The sequence below is a fragment of the Xiphophorus maculatus genome, chromosome 24 (genome assembly GCF_002775205.1).
Source record: "Xiphophorus maculatus strain JP 163 A chromosome 24, X_maculatus-5.0-male, whole genome shotgun sequence".
Classification (NCBI taxonomy): Eukaryota; Metazoa; Chordata; class Actinopteri; order Cyprinodontiformes; family Poeciliidae; genus Xiphophorus; species Xiphophorus maculatus.
Genome location: NC_036466.1, coordinates 9826806 through 9845410, shown reverse-complemented (window position 1 = coordinate 9845410; position 18605 = coordinate 9826806). Strand labels below are relative to the sequence as shown.

Here is an 18605-nt window from a genome sequence, read left to right as displayed (position 1 = left end):
GAGTCAAGGCTAGCCTTCCTCGTGGTAGCATTAGCTTCATCTCCACTAGCATCTCCCGACTGTTCGTCATTTTCTTGTGTTTTAGTCGTTTTCTTTTCGGTCTTGTTAGTTTTCGGCATTTTCCCCCTTTAAGTGATTTAGCCTGTCGTTTTGATAATTATCTGAATTAAGCGAGGGGGAAAAGTTTAATTACCGTCACGGAGGAGCCTGTTTTTATGCGGCCATCTTGTTGCAGCGTTGACCCGGAAGTCCAAGATTTTAGTTTTTAATTAAAAGAATCAAATAATAAAATCAGGACAGTAAACGTTTTATGACTCCCAACACAAAAAATAGCAGAAAATTAAAATGAGGAATGTTGAGCATTTGCTATGAGTTTTAGAAATAATGCTGAATAGAAATAGTTAATCTTTTAACACATCAACATTAAATTATCAATACAGGACTTTAAAACAACTCTGTGTTTTTAAGAATGAATGACACAAACTGAGCTGGTTACGTCAGATCCTGATAACTTTAAATTTTCTCATCAAAACTGTTTTTTTTCCTGGCAAAATTGCAACTTTTCCAGCTAAAATTCTGACTGTAATCTCATAATTAATGAAAAATAGATTAAAATCAGATCAGATCTGAAATGAAAAAACTGGAGATTTAATTTCGAAGCTGTATCGCCCAGACCAGGTTTTAATGACAAAATGTTTAGAATGAACTTCCAGCTTTCTTTTTTCTCTTTCTGACTGTGACTGTTAGATCTTCTGAATTGAAAATCTCTTTCTGTGTCTGACCTCGGTCTTGTTAAAGGTTCAGCGTTAGCGGGAGCATTTTGCAACACCGTGCATGTTTATTTTCTCACAAGGCCGGATCACCGACACCCTGCGGAAGTTCACCGCTTTTAACCTCTCACTTTTTCCTCCTTTCCATCCTCTAAACCTCCCCCCTCTCATCGTCTCCTCCTTCTTTTTGCCTCCTCTTCCCTCACATTGAGTTGACATGTTGCCTGTTGTGTGTCAGCTGGTTAACGCTAGGTGCACGGCGGCAGACAAGGACCAGAAAGATATAACCAACAACAGGTTACAGACAGGAGAGAGGGACACTCAGGTACCGCCGAGAAAAGTCCCCCTTGCCCTCATCCTCATCTGCTGCTGCCAAATCCCACCATGCCACTCCACAGCAAGACTGTCCAGCTGCCATGCTTCACAGGATAACTCTCTTCATGTTGTTAGCTTAGCATCCTTTGGTCCTTGTTTCATTTTCTAAAGGATAAAAACGAAGGTTTCTAAGAGAGAAAACAGGCCTTCTTTTGATTATTTTCACAGTTTCTAATTTGTTGCTTCGTAATTTAAGTTTTAGATTTCGCAAAAACGAAATCTTGCCAAGTATTTTTGTCTAGTTTCTAGTACACTTGAAAAAGGACAAACTAACTTACAATTAACTTTATAGAAGAGTTTTAACTCAGTACCTCCTTAAAATCGATGAAAAGCTAGTAGTTATAACTTAAGCGTCGTAGCATAATTAAATCATATTTTGGCCAAATTGAAATATCTGCATGTCTTCAGCCTATCACAACATCAATTAATATCCAAAATCTGTATTATTTTCCATATTTTATTCATGTTTATTTTATTTTTTTTCAAAAACATTGAAATATGACTTACACTGGGTTACAAAAAATATTTTTTGGAAGTTGTCTATGTTTTTTCAACTGAATAAGGTCTATTTTGCACCTCTGAATCCAAAAAATGACATTTGTTTTTCTCAATCAGGTCAGGTTTTTATTCTAATTTGATCTAATGACTAAACTGATTAAATGTTTATGACATTATCAGTTCATTTCCGTTAGTATTTCTCATTCAAAAAAGGTTTTAGGAGGAAAAATGTTCATTAATTAAATGTTGGAGCAAAACCAATGTGATTTTTGGATTCAGCTCATCAAAATGACCCGAAAACAGTTGAAAAATACCAGACAATTTCTTGCCTGTTGACAGTGTCATCATTAGCCTCACAGGCAATTATGCTAAGTGAAAATAATTTGCCAGAGGAACTGCAACTTTTTCATCAATATTATGGATTTATTGACTTAAAACAAGCTGAAAAGTTTCATCTTATTTCAAGAATGAACTAAACCAAACCTACTTAGTTAGACTCAGCTTATCCATTTGTGTGAAAGCCTACAGAGGGACGTACTCTGATGTGACTCGCCAGGTGTAAAACATCAGGTGTTTGCTGGTATCCAGTGTCAGAAGCAGAAATTCAGGTTTAAAAGTTGTTGTTGTGAGAAGAGAACCAGAAGTTTAGCTCTGAGCAGCGCTGCAGTTGTGGTTTCTTGCTGTGGAGTGACTTGTTTGCCTTCTTCACCACCATTTTTCAGTTTGTTCCCCCTCCTCCCTTTCACATTGTCTTGGGTTCACCTGGAGTTCTGTCACAATGGGCTTGTGTGCAAAATCCAGTGGTTTGATGATGACTCCCAGTCCAGCTGGTCCAAGTCTTTCTCTGTTTGGATGAGGGGTGTGTTTGCGTCCTGCTTGGGTCTGTGGGCTGCATGCTGAGTGTGTTCATGTTGTCGGGGAGATACTTCTACTTTCTTGTGGTTGGCGTTATCTTCCTGCTCCAGTCACGCCTCTATTCTTTTTTTTTTTTTCACCTGGAGCAGAAAGACATCATTTATCTGCAGTAGGGGTTTTGATGCCAGCTCCTACTGCAGCGACCAATGGCGGCTAAAATCCATTTATTGATGATTTTACTCACTCCTCTCACATCGTCTGAATCAAACGCAAAGGCATCGCTACATATCTATTTTATGTCAGGGCCTGAATCAGTGGATTGTTTTTATTCTCTGCATGCTTGCTCATTCATAACATCTGTTTGTAATAAAAAATTTGACATCACTAGTTTCTCTTTTTATGGGAAGAAGTTGGAGTGAGTAACTGAAATGTTTGCTTGTTTTCAGGTGATTCAGGGACGCCTTGACTCGTTAGCGGTAGCCACCATCAAAGCCCTGACGACGGTTATGCATAAATCCCCAGCTGCTAAGGTCTGTCTCACTTAGAGGATATACGGTGCTCTCCATGTTTGTCGCCACCCCACAGCATGATGCAGCCAGATTTACACTCAGTACATTTATAAATCTCTTAACCACTCAAATAGATATCACTGGATATATTGGAGTTTTACTTCATAAGTTGATAAAGTGTCTAGGAACTTTTAATAGCTAATGAATTACTTCCTGTTTCTTTGGGGTAGAAATATGATGAGACACCGATCCGTTTGTTTTAGCCACTCTTCAAAAGCAAAAAGACAAGAGAACATCCCATTTACACAAAAGTTTATGGTCTCCATAAGTGATTATGTGTTATTGATTCAAAAAATGATAAATGCATTTTCTGTGGATCAAAAAAATGTATTTACTAAATCGATTTTGTGGGGAACGGTTTATTTTTCCACAGTAATTCGAATATATTTAGGTTTTCTATTAGCAATTTCCAATATTTTAATAAGACATACATTATATATACGGATGCACAACAAAGCCAACTTTTAAGCATTTAATTTTCAGACTTAAAGGAAAACTGATGATTGCTCTTACTGCTGTTAAATATAATAATGTAATAGGATTAGAATGTTTATTTTTTATTTCTGCAGTGTTTTTACTTATTGTTGCCGTTTAAACAGTTTAAAACGGGGAGGAAAGAAGTTATTTTGTTTTTAAAAATGTGTTTTTGTGAGACAGCATTGAAAGTTTCCACCTTAGATTTTAAATAGTGCAAATGCTCCACTTCTAAACATTAAGTTGAGGGTTTATGTGCTCAATCCACAGTTAGAGATACGGTGGAGGATCTGTTGTGGGATTATTTCTCTTCCAAATCCTCTGGGAACTTGTTAGAGTGCAACGCTTTGAAATCCCGACACAGAAATGAAACAAAAGTAAATAGACGTCTGGTGGGCTCTGCCAGCTAACTGGTAGTTGGCTCTTTCAAGAGGATAATCTAAAACACATGGCTAAATCATGAAGGAACTGGTTTAGTAGACATTAAATCAACCTTCTGTAATGGCCATCTCAGTCCAAAGAGCTAAATCCTGTAGAAAACCACAGAGATGATCTAAATTGGGCAGCAATAAATGTGTTCAGGAACCCAGTGCTCATTAAAAACAATACATGGGAGTTTTCCCCTCTGCACAAATGGACTCAAATTAAGGTTTGGACTTACAGTCAAAATACTTGAGTATTTATATTTAGCTTCTAAGGATACTTTTATTTTTGGGATTGTTAATAGGACAACCAACAAACCCACACTTCTCGCATCAATGCTGCCAAGGTCATGAGATCATTCTAACACGCTAATATACTTTTATTTGGAGCTCAGGAGAACATATATTGCCATGCTAGCTGTAGCTCTCATGCTAGCATTAGCATTTTAGCTAATTTTGTTATAAATGCTTATTTTAACATGCTAAATGGAGCGAGTGTGATGGCACACATGCTGTTGACATTATGTTAGCTGATACTGGATATTTTCAACAAAGGCAGTATTAGTCACAGTGATGGCGCGTTCACACCAAATGCGTTTTGAGCGTCAGGCGCGTCTGGTTTACGTTCAGAGTCTATGTGGAGAGTTGAACTCATCAAACGGTTCAAATGGCGCCGCAATGGCCCTCAGCTCCACTTAGACTTTGAATGTAATCCAGATGACACTCAGCAGTGAACGCACCATTAACCTGGAGTGCCAATAAATATGAAGGGTGCTGCAATGAGACATCATTTACAAATCGGACCTTATTATTGGGTGGACTCATCAGCGGTTGCTCTGTTGCGTCTCCAGGAGGTTTTCAAGGAAAGGATCGGCTACAATCACCTGTACGAAGTTCTGATCTCGCTCGGCCAGCCGTCTCGACTCCTGCTCAAGGAGCTGATGAACATGGTGAGTTTGTGTATTTACTTTGACTGGACCTCGTTTCTCCTCTGAACTCTCTTTGTCTTTGCTCGCCGTCCAGTCGGTGGAGGGGGAACACACCTCAGTGGGGCTCCTGGGGATCAGCAACGTGGAGCCGCTGTTGCTGCTGGTCCAGTGGCTCCCGGAGCTGGACTCGCCCGAACTGCAGCTCTTCACGGCCGACTGGCTGCGCCGCCTTTGCTGCCTCAACCGCCAGACTCGCGCCACTTGCGTCAACGCCGCCATGGTGGTGAGAGCCCTGGCCGCCCTGGAGCACCACGGGCGTCTGCACAGAGCCTGCGCTGAAAGCCTGTTTGGCTTGCTGGGCTCACTGGGCTCCCAGTCTCTGAGTGGCAGGGAGCTGCTGGGACTCATCCGCCTCCTCAGAACCCCAGAGTCCAGCCAAGCTCATCCGTACGTCGCCCCGGCCCTGAGGGCGCTGCTCACCATGGTCCGCAAGCAGGGACTGGAGAATGCCATGCAGTACTTCGACCTGTCCCCCAGCATGGCAGGGATTGTTGTTCCCACGGTGCAGCGCTGGCCCGGGTCCGCCTTCAGCTTCCACGCCTGGTTGTCTCTGGACCAGGACCAACTGGGTCCGCTCAGCAAAGACAAACGGAAGCAGCTCTACAGGTCAGGAAATGAAACAGTTATGAAAACTTTTCCTGCCAACAGCCATCACCGTCTTCAATAACTCTTCTAACAATGTCTTCTAGCAACATTTATTTTCCCTCTGAGCTTAATAAAGTATATTTGAATTTATGAATAAGGACCACCATCAATCTGACACATTAGAATAATTTACTCATTGAACACATTTCAAGGGAAAATAACATTTGGTGTATATTTTATATGATCCTTACTTTATTTATGTATTATGATTGTGGTCTACATTTATCTGCCTCTCAGATAATTTCTTGATTTATTATTATTGTTGTCATTATTATTACTTGATTGTTGTTTCTCCACAATTTCTTCTGCTATTTTCACTTTATTGGTTTGCTTTTTGTTTTCTCACTGTTTTAAATGTATCCTGTAAAATAAACCTCTACATTATAGACCTGCTATTGTCCAATTTTGCTATTTTTATCTTATTGCTACATTTTTTTCCAGCTTTTTCACCAGTGGAGGAACAGGCTTCGAGGCGTTCATCAGCTCAGCGGGGGTTCTGGTGGCGGCTGTGTGCACAAAGAAGGAGTACGTCACAGTGATGCTGCAGGATTACTGTTTCTGCGACTCGCTCTGGGTACGGCGGCTGAAAATGTAACTTCCTAACAGTAGAGCAGCAATGTGCCACGGAATTAAAGGTGCTGTGATTTGTGTTTTGCAGCACAGCATCGGAGTGGTGCACGTACCCGGGAAGAGGCCGTTTGGACAGAGCCTCGTCTACATTTATGTAGACGGGCAGCAGAAACTGTCCGCCCCCCTCAAGTACCCCATCATGACAGAGGTGAGATCAAAACTACATCACTAGACACTAAATCACCTTGGAGACGTTAATTAGTAGAGATGCACCGATCTGATGCTAATACCTGCATCGGTAACAATATTGCAAACAGTTCTAGATCATTAAGGGCAGATCTATTCAATCTAATTCTATGCTTGGTGCTTTATTATTTATTTTACATTATATTTAGTAATCCTGATTGCACTTTCTGAGCCATTTTAACACTTTTCTGTATTTTGCTTTTACATGTTGGACCGAGCTCGTGAAGCTGCTGGTGTATTTAAGTGTAGTGAATTATTAATTTGTAATTTGGTACATTTACGTCTGTGAAACGTTTTGTCAGTTCAGCTGTTTTTCTGTATTTTAGTATTTTTCTGATACTAAATCTCAAATATCTGAATCAGAAATGAAAAACGTGGATCAGTACGTCCCTACTAATTACATTAGGTATGAATTGTTACATATTCTTGAGAATGTCAGATTTAAGTGTCATGTGGAAATAATTTAAGTTTATTTGGTGTTTGGAGATTTAAATGTTTGTAAGTTGATGAGCAGAAAGTCATAACATCTTGTATCTTCGACCTGCTCCTTTTCAAACAGATAATGTAAAATTACATGTCAATTGGGCTTGATAATTTAATTCTTATTTTATTTTTTTCTTTATTCTTTTACTTTGATCTTTTCGAAATAAATGAATAAATAATAATTGATTGTATTTCATAAATTTATAATCAACTCATGAAGGATTGTATTATGTTTTTTGCTCTTTGTATGCAGCCCATTTGACTTTTCTTAATTTTTTTCCTAATATTCTTTTCCTAATCTGTATTTTAATGTGCAAACTAAACTAAAATTGCACATTTTAAAGGTTGTGAATATGATTCTGTTTTAAATGGTTGTGTATTTTTTGTTCTCCGTCTGCAGCCGTTCATCTCCTGCTGCATCGGCTCCGCCGGCCAACGCACCACCACCCCCCCTCCCTCGCAGATCCCCGACCCGCCCTTCTCCTCCGCCGCCACGCCCACCGCTCGCTCCTCGCTGAGCGGCATCCTGTCGCCGCAAACGTGGGGCGGGCTGCTGGGCGGGAAAACCGAGTCGGTCACCAAGCTGATCTCGGCCGGGACGCAGGACAGCGAGTGGGGCAGCCCCACGTCGCTGCAGGGCCAGCTGGGGAGCGTCATGGTGTTTCATGAGCCGCTGCAGCCTGCGCACATCAAGGCCATCTGCAGCGCCGGTAGGCAGGAAGTGATGCGTTTATTTTCAGGCTTTATTCTCTCTCACGTAGCCAAGATATTAGCGGCTTCCTCCTTGTGTCGCTTCTTACTTTTGTTTTCTCGTACACTTCTGTTCATTTTGTACCTCTCCTTTTCTTCCTTGTGTCCTTCTTTGTGTTTTCTATTTTTTATCAACTGTCTTGCTTTTTCCTTCCTTTTGTCCTGCCTACCTTCCTACTTTTTAATAATAAGTGTTAATAAGAAATAATAAGTAAATAACTCCTTTATAATATTTGTCCCTTCTTTTGTTCGTCTTTTTTCCTTACATCCTTCATTCTTTCTTCCCTTCTTTTCTTTCCTTCCCTTCTTTTCTTTCTTTCTTGATACCTACATTCCTTCCTTACTAACATGCCTCTTTCTTCTTTCCTTTTCCCCCTCCTTTCCATTCTTCCTTCCTCCTCTTCTTCTTTCCATTCCTTTCTTTGTTTTTTCTTTCATTTCTTCCTTCCTTAGTTTCTTGTTTTCCTCGTTTCTTCTGCTTTTGTTAATTCTTTCGTTCATTGATTCCTTCTTTCTTTCCTTCCTTCCGATGTAAAGCTCACTGCAGGAATATTTTTGATAAATTGATGGTGAATTTTAGTATTTAAATGATAAAATCAAAAAACAGAACTCTAGAAAGCGCAATCTGGAAAATCTTGCGGAGAAAAATGTTACGGATTGCAAAATGGAAAATAAAAACTGTGATGACAACAACTGCAAACAAAGATTAAAGAGGATTTTTGTTTCTTTTTCTTTGACACTTCCAGGTCCTAACTGCGTCTCTCCATTTAAAGCCCAGGAATCAGAACTTGGTGACATTTCAGCCAAACTGCTGCTGCATTATTCACCCAAGGTGACCGAACCTCTTTTCCTCTCAGATCTTTAAATCCTGGGATTACATGAGTTTATCAAAATGATAATGCAGATTAAACAAAGTGCCACATATGAACCAGATGTTCCCTTTCCTGTCGACAGGCCTGTAGAAATCCCATCTGTCTCGACCTTTCTCCCAACGCGTTGCATGGACGTCTGACTGGGAACAAAGTGGTCAACTGGGACATAAAGGTTAGAGCGACGCATTATTCTAACAGAATTCATTTTTAAAAGGTTTACTAAGGTTTCTGCTTTTTTTGTGTGTGGGACAGGATATGATCAACTGTGTCGGTGGGCTGCCGGTGCTTTTCCCAGTTCTGGAGCAGCTGACCTCCGTGACCTCTGACCAGCAGAGCGCCGATCCTGCAGCTGCGTCAGACTTCATCACGCCAGATGTGAGCACCCCAGCTGACGGGGACTGGGTCATTCTTCCATCCAACAGAGCTTCAGGTCTGTTCTGACAGTCTGTGCAGGGAAGGCGGCGTGTTGCAACATGTTGACAGAAACGTAATTTCTTCTCCATCACAGAGGCGCGTCTGGAGAAGAACCTGGTGGCCACTTTCCTTTTGGTGCTGAAGCACTTCCTGCAGAGACACCCTATCAACCAGGAGAACCTGCTTCACTCGTACGGCGTGGGAACGCTGGGAGTCCTGCTGCAAAAGGTCCCTGCATAAGAACTGGTTCACAAAAATATGTTCTTTTTTACAGTTTGGTGTAATTTCAGTTTATTTAGCACCAATTTGCAGCAAATACAGAATTTAATTCAGTTCAAATTACCACTAAAATCCCTACTGTCAGATTTAGTTACATATAGTGAATTTCAATCCACGTATTTTACATTTGATTAAAATTTAGTAGTTATTCATGTGAAGAAGAAAAAAGGCACTTTCTGTGAGTTATAAAAACAGATTGCACAGAGCTGATGTCTAAAATGTTAGTGGTACCAGCTTGGAAGGAAACTTTAGTACTGGTCCAAAAGAACTGGGTCAGGTGTTCTTTCTATGAGGGGAAACAAAGAGTAAATCTAGTCAATGACTACATTTTTGGCTCCATTTGGACTGAGATGCATCCAAACACAGAAACAGAAGAACCTTCTGATTGTTACTATCAAGGAACACATAGGCTAATATAATTTGAAGTGTTTTTAAGTAACAGCCATTAAAGTCATAACTTAACTAAAAAAAAGCTTTTTTGCTTTTTTCCCAGTTCAGAATGTGTTAGTTTAAGTTTGAGTACTTTGAATTAAGTGATAAAGTACTTTTTGTGCCTTGAATTTACAGGAATTCAGACTTTTTGTCCTCGCCTCTTTTTTTTTTTCTGCCTGATCCTTTTCTATCCTTTGTCTGGTATAATTGCCGCTCTGTTTGTTTGTTCAGCGATATAGACATGTTTCTATAAGTATTGTTGCTATGGGAAAATAAAAGCCTCCACAGAGACGCAGATAAAAATTAAAGCGTCTCAGATGTGGTGAAAGTTGTTTTCGGTAGAGTTGGCCACACCCAGTGACTGGTAACAATCCAAATAAAACACTGATGTGTTTTCCTTCTCCTGCTTGTTCTTTATCTTGTTTCTTGGGTTTCACATTGCCTTATAAAGCTCTAGTTTGGTACCTCGGCTTGTGTTTCATGTGCTCCTGTTTGTGTCTTAAATGGCTGGTTTTGTGCCAATCAGGAAGTGTGTAGATTTAAGCTAATGGCCCGGATGTTGTTTTGTTTGGTTGCAGCTTCCAGTGGGTCATGTGGACGTCAGCGTGCTGGTCGCTGTGCAGCTGCTGATTGAGCAGGTGACCTATGAGAAGAACCAGGCTCTGCTGCAGCAGATCCACTCACATCTGCTGTTCAACTTCAACATCTGGAACAAAGGAGATTTCCCTCTGCGCATCGGTGAGGCCTGGATGGTTTACCTGCTCCGGGAAGAGGGAGGTGTGTTCCCGATTGAACGTTTCCCTGTTTTCCCCAAGGTCACATCCAGTACATGTCCACCGTCATCAAGGACGACAGGAAGCAGTTCAGGAAGAAATATGGAGTCCAGTTTCTGCTGGACACCATGCGGCTGTATTACGGGTACGTTGCAGAAGTTTAGATGTTTCTGCTTCAGTCTGGAAAAGCTGATTATCATCTGCGCCGCGCTTTAGGAAGAACGCCAACAAGGAGAACGACCTGAGCGACGATGACGTTCGGACCATCAGAGCGTCTCTCTGTGGCCTCGTCAAGTATTACATCAGCAAGGGCATGTTGCAGGAAGAGATGCACAGCATTCTGGGATACATTGCTGCCATTGGAGATGAAGACCAGGTGAATTTATTCAGATCTCTAACTGCTGAGTTTCTTACATCGGAGGTTAAATTCTCAACTTTTGTTTTAAGCAACTTTACCCTGATACGGATTATTACGCAGATGCATAATAATCTACATTTATTTCTGTAATTATGATCACAAAATAAACCCCAGCTTTAGTGTTTTTGTTCATTTATAATTGAATATTACTACTGAAGTTAACTAAAACTGGTTAGTCACATGTCGGAGAAAAATAGAAAAAGGCTATACAAGTTGATAAAGTTATATTTTATTTGCTTAGTTACGATTTCTGTTTTAAGTAGGTATTGAATTTAAAAAAATAGTCTTAAACTGAAACCCTGTTCATTCATATACTGTACCTAAAATCATTCTAGGCCTGTCACAATTACATAATTTGCTCAATGATAAATTATTGCAATAAAAAACTCATTTTCAAGTAATATAATGGAATAATAATAATTCTAGTTAATTCTCTCAAAGACCAATAAACTTTCTAAACAATAAATAACCCAAGACTTGGACATTTGAAACATTCAAAACAACTAAAAACCATAAATATAATGGATTATAACATCTCTGTAAACAAAATTGCCCTTCAAAAAATATTAATCGGTAGGTTTGAAAAAAAAGAGCAAAACCACCAGTAGGGATTTTTTTGATAGATTTATTGCGACAGGTTTGGTCATTCCTAGTTTGGTTGTGTTGTTTGCAGCTGTGCAGCCTTCTGGAGATGCTGCTCAGCCTCCTGCAGAGCAGCCCGGCCAAAGACCAGCTCTTCCTGCTCCTCTTTGAGCCCGCAGCAGCAGATTCCTGCTACACGCTTCTGCTCAACAACAAGCACTCAGACCGACTGAGGGAGCTCGTCTTCAAGGTGAGTAGACTCCACCCAGGAAGGAGGGAGCTACTTTTAAGAGATGCTGTGAGTTTGTGGTGTCGTCTGCGCAGCTGTTTGAGCGGATGCTGCGCTGCGATCGGGTTTATGAGAGGAACAAGCAGCGGCTGCGCCTGAGGGAGGCTGGCTATACGGGGCTGTCGCTCGTTTTCTCTGAGCTTCACATCACTCCCACCCTGATCCGCTGCCTCCTCAACCAGATCCTCCATACAGGTCAGCGTCCACTTTTATTTGGGTTTATCCGAAGATGGTCAATTAACATGTTTATTCAAATTAACTAAACTCAAATGTTCAACTCTACAGATCAAGTTGTGAACTACAAGGACCTGATGGCTCTGGTGCAGCTCACACATCGGGCCGGGCCAGGTGTGCGCCTGATTGTTTGCAAGAGGGTAAGAAATGCCGCTAACTCAGTTTGTTGATGACATTGTGATGTATATGCATCGCTTTAAATAGTTAAAGGGGCAGTACTATGTCAAATCAGATTTTTGAGATTTATATCATGTTATAATTTTATTTCCTCAACAAGGACATTCTTGAAGTGTTGCCTTGATTCTTTTATGCATGTTTGAGAAATCCTTTAATCTCTATGGCAACCATTCAGCTGTGTAAAACACCTGTGTGGAACTAGCCCCGCCTTCGAGACGCAGCTCCTCCCCCACTCAACTCCTTCAGACTAGCCAGCAGCAATAAGCAAACACCAGGTGGATCTACACATCTGCTGAGCTCATTATAGGAACTACTTCTCCGTTTAACCCTGGTAGAAATGTTATTAAAGGGTTAATAAAGGAGCCATGTTGTGATGACTTCCTGAAGGCGGAGTTTCAGAAAGAGCAGGGGTTTTTAAAGAGACAGAGGCCCAATTTCATGGAGTTAAATTATGAAGTCAAGTTTCTTTTAAGTCACATATGATTTGACTTAAAAGAACCAGAACAAAACATGGAGAAACAGCTTTCAGCTTTTATGCATCACAAATCTGGGTCAAACTTTCAGAAAATTGTAAAACAGCTGAAAATCTAGATTAAAAACCCGCCTGGTTAGAGTTGCTTAGGAATCATAATAAATTAAATATTGACCAACATTTTGATGTGTAATGACGGCACTTGGAAAATCTGATGTTTTAGTTGTTGATTTTTGTGTTTTTATGATGTAAAGCACTTTGAACTGCCTTGATGCTGAAATGTGCTGCACAAATACTCTTGATTAATTGATTGATTAATTAATCAATTAAACAACTAAAGGTGACATAGTTACTTTATTGCGCTTTAAAATGGCGCTAAGTGGCTGGAAAATACATAATACTGCCCCTCCTTTAAGAGAGGTTACTCTTAAAGTTTAACCCCTTACCTCCTGTCTTCAGGTGTACCAGCTGCTTCAGTCCCAACAGGACGCCGCCCATCAGATCTCCAAGCAGCAGTGTTGGCAGGACACGCTCATGCGCCTGTACTTGCGAGGCGAGGGGTCCCTCACCATGCGCAGCTCCGATACAGCCAGCACCTGCAGTTTCGACTTAAACCGTAATGGCGGCAGCAGCAATAACCGCCTGGAGCTGCCGCTGGAAAGGAGGCCGCGGACGGGCAGCAGCAGCCGCCTGGACCGCCTTGAGGACGACCGACTCAGCGTGGGAGACGCCCGCTCCGTGGACAGCCTGGACAATGGAGATGTCATCTCGCTGCTGGACACGCCGTCTTCCTGTGCCTCCACCGAGCCGCAGCTGCCGGTCAAGCCGTGGGTGCTGAGTAAATCGGGGGGCTTGACGTTGGATCTGTCGCACCTTCAGGCCTTTGAGGGTGCAGAAAGCGGCAACCAAACGCCGGGGAGCATGCCCAGTACGCCGTCGCCCCTGGAAACGACAAAACCTCTCCCTGGGAGCTCTGGGGATAAAGAGCCAACATCTTCCTTTACTGAAGACGGATTCCTCTTTAATGACAATATCTCACTGGGGGAATCCTTCAACAACGTCGAGGTGAGATCAGACAGATTAATTTTTGGACTTTTTAAAACTGATTCCAGGTTATTTTTATTTCTGTTTTGATCTTTGAAATTATTCTCATCCAAGTCAAACTTGTGTATTCAGTATTCCAGGATTGCTTAAACGTTACACTGCCTTACAAGAAGTATTCACACCAATTTTTCACTTTTTGTCACATAATAGCCAAAACATTTGTTGTGTATTGTTGGGATAAACAACACACATCAGTTCATAATTATGGAGAGGAAAATTATGAGTAGTTTTTAGAATAATTTTAGATTTGGTGTGTATTAATTCCTCTTTAATAAGTATGAAACTTTATCTTGTTGCAGTTACAACTGGAAGTACATTGGGGAATATCGCCTCCAACTTTTCATAGAAACACATTTTGGTTCAGAGTTAAATATACTTTAACTAGGCCTACTACAGAAATGCAAACAAAGCAGTTCATTGGCATGCTAGCAATAGCCTTCATGCTAATATTTTAGCTCATTTGTATATAAATGCTAAACTTCTCATACTAAATCATGGAGTAAGTCAGTGTTAGTCAACATGCTAGAGATAGCTCACATGCTACTGACATCATTTTAGCTAACCTTAGCATTTTAGCTAATACTGGACATTTTCATGACTGTGTTAAACAGCAAGAGCTTCCATCACAGTGAATGAAAGGTCACTGCTTCCTCAGGGAATCACTGTTCACTTTCATCTGTGCCCTTTGGGGATTTCACTAGAAGTCAGTAGAAAACCTCCGGGATAGTTTCAATGTTCTCTGGTGTAACTGTACCATAAAGGAGCTTCATTTAATGATGCAGTGAGGAAATGTCTGTCTCTTGTCGCCCTGTAGAGGGCGGAGGAGGAGCTCTGCAGCATGCTGCTGGAGATCGTCCTGTGCGTGATGTGGCGAGGAGTCGAGGGCTCGGACGACTCGGCGTGGCTGGAGCGCGGCCAGGCGTTCTCAGCTCTCACCAAACTGGGGACTGCCAACGAGCTGCTGCTTCCTGTCGACCAGATCAAGCTCAGGTCAGCGTCCGGTCCAGGGAATCATATCCAATATTCTTTGAAGGATAACCTCACTAACTGTTGCTTCATTGTTCTCTAGTCTCTTGGAGCGCATGCTGGAGTGGGCGGTGACTGATAACCGGGAAGCCTCGGCTGCTTCGCTACCACAGCACACTGAGAACGCCGTTCGCCTGCTTCACATCGTGCAGGACTTCCTCCAGGCAGAGGGCTTGGTCAACCCGGCGCTGTGGACCGATAAAGTGCTAGAAGAAGCTGTGACACTAATGGACTGCCTCATGGTGTGGTACTCTGCTGGAACCCAGTGGTTCCAGCTTTCCCAAGTTGGACTGAGACTCCTACTGGGCTTCATGGCTCAGGAAGACACAGAGGTGAATTTTTCTTCATATTTAGAAATTTAATCCAATATAACTATGAATAGTTGAGAGAAGGGGTAAAAAATACCACTCCTCCTTTTCATTCAAAACAGTAACACTTTATAAGACTGGCATGGAGTCTTTATAAATGTGTGTAACTTTTGTCAGGAAGTAAGTAATTCAGTTTTAATGCAAAGTTGACACTTTTAATGTAATTTCACATTAAAAGTGTTATTATTTACAGAAAAATGCACTGCAACAATGTCAGGTCACCCTTTCAAATAAAATGTCTTCAAATCTTTTGCTTATGTCATGTTGATTTTAAACTTTATATGAATTAAATAAAATAAATAATGACCTAAATCTTTCTCAGGTGTGTGCGTTGGCCTCAGCCAAACTGAACGGCATCCTGCAAACTAAAGAAGTGTCAAGTCAGGACGAGGCCTGCTACCTGCTGGGGAAGCTGGAGGGAATCCTGCGGCGAACCATCCAGGAGCAAACCGAGGAGACCTACTCCTTCCTGGTTCCTGTTCTGCGGACGCTGCTCTCCAAAGTCCACCGCCTCCTCTACATGGAGCTGCACCTGCCTCAGCTGCCCGACACCAACGGCAGCCCGTCTTTCTTCGAGGACTTCAAGCTGTATTGCAACTCGCCCGAGTGGCGCGTCTACCTCGACAAATACGTACGAAACTCAGATTCTCTGCTGCTAAGGAATTTATTTCTCATGAGTCGTGATGCAAAAATAAACACGATCTTTTGTTTTTGCCGACTGCAGATCATTCCATACATGAAGCAGTATGAAATCGAGATGTTCAGTCAGGGTCATGAGACCATGGCTCTGTACTGGAAGGAGTGCTATGAGGCCTTCATGGTCAGCTTGCACAAGAGGGAAAGGGAAAGAGGAGAGAGCAAGATCCGCTTCCAGGTGAGCCGACCGTTCCAACAACATGATGAAAACGAAACAAGAAACTCACCGATGTCCTTTCTGCCACTAGGAACAATTTGTGGAGCCGTTCTCGCGCCGCAGCCGGCAAGAAAACCTGCGCTACAACAACATGCTGAAGCAGCAACACAGCCAAAACAACGCCACCCTCAGGCAGTGGAAGGCAGCGCGGCGGGGTTTGGTGTGTGAAAGGGGTCCATGGGCTGACAGGTACACTACGCTTCTCTGCACTTTTCCTCCTTTCATCTTCTAAAAATCAAAAAGCTGAAAGTCTTATGCTTGAATGAACTGCAGACATGTCTGGAATTTGGAGAAGCTTTTTTAAATCCACAAATTTCTGCAATTGTGAAGCTCCTAGTGATTCCTCATTTCTGAACCGTTTCCAATAGACTACAAGACGAGACGCACTGGAGAGTGTCCAGTGCTGAAAACTTCTCCAGAATGAGGCTGAAGCTGGTTCGCAATTACAACTTTGACCCTCACCGAGAGGCCAGCGCTCTGAGAGACAACCTGGGTAAGACAAGCGTGTCCTCGTTATTGTGACGTCGCCTGAGTCAGTCCAGTCAGATTTATCCCGTCTTCTCTCTCCGTTCCACTCAGGCGTCCATCAGCAGCGTGTGAATCCAGAGTCTCTGCTCCTAGAAGCTGTGAAGCAACTTAAAGTCAGCGACTTGGAGGACGACATCTTGGATCTGCCGGAGGACGACCCTGCTGCCACTAGCAACCAGTCAGATAAATAACCAAACACCTTTATGAATAATAGAAATTGAGATACAATGTTGATGTGTCTGTATTGTTCTGCTGTATCCTGTAGGGCCGAAGCAGAGGAGGTGGGTCAGAAGGAGAAAATGGTGTTGTGGGAGGACTGTGAGCTGGTGACGGTGGTGGATGTCGTCCCAGGCCGCCTTGAGCTCACCACTCAGCACATTTACTTCTATGACAGCAGCCAGGAGAAGGAGGAGGGTGAGGAGAAGACGTAACCTGTGGAAAAACTAGTTAAGTTCTTGATTTAATCGTCTGTTTCTTTAAAGGAGTGGGCCATGACTTTAAATGGCCGCTATCACAGATCCGGGAGGTCCACCTCCGACGATACAACCTGCGTCGCTCAGCTCTTGAAATCTTCCTCATTGACCAAACCAATTATTTCCTGAACTTTAAAAAAGAGGTAATACTATTTACTAGCAGTGTATACGTCATTCTTTATCTTTTTAAACTAGAAAAATAATTGGAGTTGTTAAATGTTTTGGGGGTTTTTATTACAGGTGAGGAACAAAGTGTACAGCCGCATGCTGCTGCTGCGATCGCTCAGCCTTTATGGGACCCGATCACCTCAGGAGCTCCTGAAGGCCTCTGGACTCACACAGGTGAAAAAACAACTGATTTCACTTAAATGTTGCAATATAAACATATATTATAGGATCGGATCAAATTACACACATTCAAATTCAGTTTCACGCTGCAAAATAACTTGATGATTGTCAGGTTGTCTGTGGATCCTTAAAAAGCCTTAAAATGTCTTAAAGTAAGTTTAATATGTTAATCACAGGTATTAAATTTTATCTTGACAGATCAAATCTTGTATATTTTATGTATTGTTTTCATCACGGGACTTTTCTGTCAGGTAGATGTTTGAATCACACTAAGACATTTTCATTTTGTTCTGTGACTCAAGTCAGCTAATGCTACCACAACCTGGCTGCCAACATTCCCTTGCTAGCTATCTACCTAGATTTTGTGATCTATCAAATTTATTTGACAGTTGGCTGGATGAATTTTGTACATTTCTGTCATGATGCAGTTCTTAAATTTATTTGAAAAGGGTCTTTAAAAGTCTTAAATTTGAGTTGATGAAACATGCAAAACTGTCATCATTTGGTTAAAAAATGCCTGAAGAAGCTAAATATCACATTAACACCTAAAGTTTATAGGTCCAATTTTTAAAAAAATTCGGTTTACGATATATTTGTGCACCTTCACCAGTAAGGTCTAATTCAGTTAGAACCACATGAAACACTTTGCACGATTAAGTTTCTGTTTCTAAGTGTACATTTTTCGTCTTGTTTCAGAAATGGGTGAACCGAGAAATTTCTAACTTCGACTACTTAATGCAGCTCAACACTATTGCAGGCAGAACCTACAACGACCTCTCGCAGTACCCAGTGGTATGTTCAGAACTCGGTTTCTCACGGTGAAATTGTTGATGCACGAGTATCTGAAGGGATGTTGTGTGTTTGTCCAGTTTCCCTGGATTCTAGCCGACTACAGCTCAGAGGAGCTGGACCTCTCTGACCCGCGGGTGTTCAGGGATCTATCGAAGCCGGTGGCGGTGCAGAACGAACGCAATGCTAAAGCAGTCAGAGAGAAGTACTCATCATTTTCCTGTTGAGGTATCCTCCTTAAAACCTTTGAACACAGCTCCATGAAGTTCAACCTCTCATTGTGTACCTTTAGGTATGAAAGTTTTGAGGACCCAACTGGCACCATAGACCGTTTCCATTATGGTACCCACTACTCTAACGCTGCTGGAGTGATGCACTACATGATCCGAGTGGAGCCCTTCACCTCGCTGCACATCCAGCTGCAGAGTGGACGGTGAGGATGGTTGAGTTCTCCGTCATCCTCTTTTT

The 18605-nt window shown here is 41.9% G+C and overlaps 1 protein-coding gene across 4 annotated transcripts in view; it reads left to right on the top strand.

Moving 5' to 3' along the window:
* The window catches only part of nbeal1 (neurobeachin like 1), a 44418-nt gene that overhangs the window by 17658 nt on the left and 8155 nt on the right, over positions 1-18605 (top strand). For 2 of the 4 annotated variants that reach the window (XM_023329569.1, XM_023329568.1), the window contains exons 12-42: positions 1009-1095; positions 2945-3028; positions 4815-4913; positions 4987-5558; positions 6039-6171; positions 6256-6375; positions 7297-7606; positions 8393-8478; positions 8601-8690; positions 8771-8948; positions 9027-9160; positions 10222-10381; positions 10459-10561; positions 10633-10792; positions 11508-11666; positions 11741-11900; positions 11991-12079; positions 13048-13653; positions 14507-14682; positions 14762-15050; positions 15409-15717; positions 15811-15960; positions 16031-16188; positions 16368-16492; positions 16579-16705; positions 16793-16941; positions 17010-17143; positions 17241-17342; positions 18045-18140; positions 18218-18342; positions 18430-18570. In XM_023329569.1, coding sequence (XP_023185337.1) covers positions 1009-1095; positions 2945-3028; positions 4815-4913; positions 4987-5558; positions 6039-6171; positions 6256-6375; positions 7297-7606; positions 8393-8478; positions 8601-8690; positions 8771-8948; positions 9027-9160; positions 10222-10381; positions 10459-10561; positions 10633-10792; positions 11508-11666; positions 11741-11900; positions 11991-12079; positions 13048-13653; positions 14507-14682; positions 14762-15050; positions 15409-15717; positions 15811-15960; positions 16031-16188; positions 16368-16492; positions 16579-16705; positions 16793-16941; positions 17010-17143; positions 17241-17342; positions 18045-18140; positions 18218-18342; positions 18430-18570 — 5411 coding nt within the window. The remainder of the gene's footprint in view (positions 1-1008; positions 1096-2944; positions 3029-4814; positions 4914-4986; positions 5559-6038; positions 6172-6255; positions 6376-7296; positions 7607-8392; positions 8479-8600; positions 8691-8770; positions 8949-9026; positions 9161-10221; positions 10382-10458; positions 10562-10632; positions 10793-11507; positions 11667-11740; positions 11901-11990; positions 12080-13047; positions 13654-14506; positions 14683-14761; positions 15051-15408; positions 15718-15810; positions 15961-16030; positions 16189-16367; positions 16493-16578; positions 16706-16792; positions 16942-17009; positions 17144-17240; positions 17343-18044; positions 18141-18217; positions 18343-18429; positions 18571-18605) is intronic. The other 2 variants (XM_023329571.1, XM_023329570.1) reach the window with 1 other exon arrangement.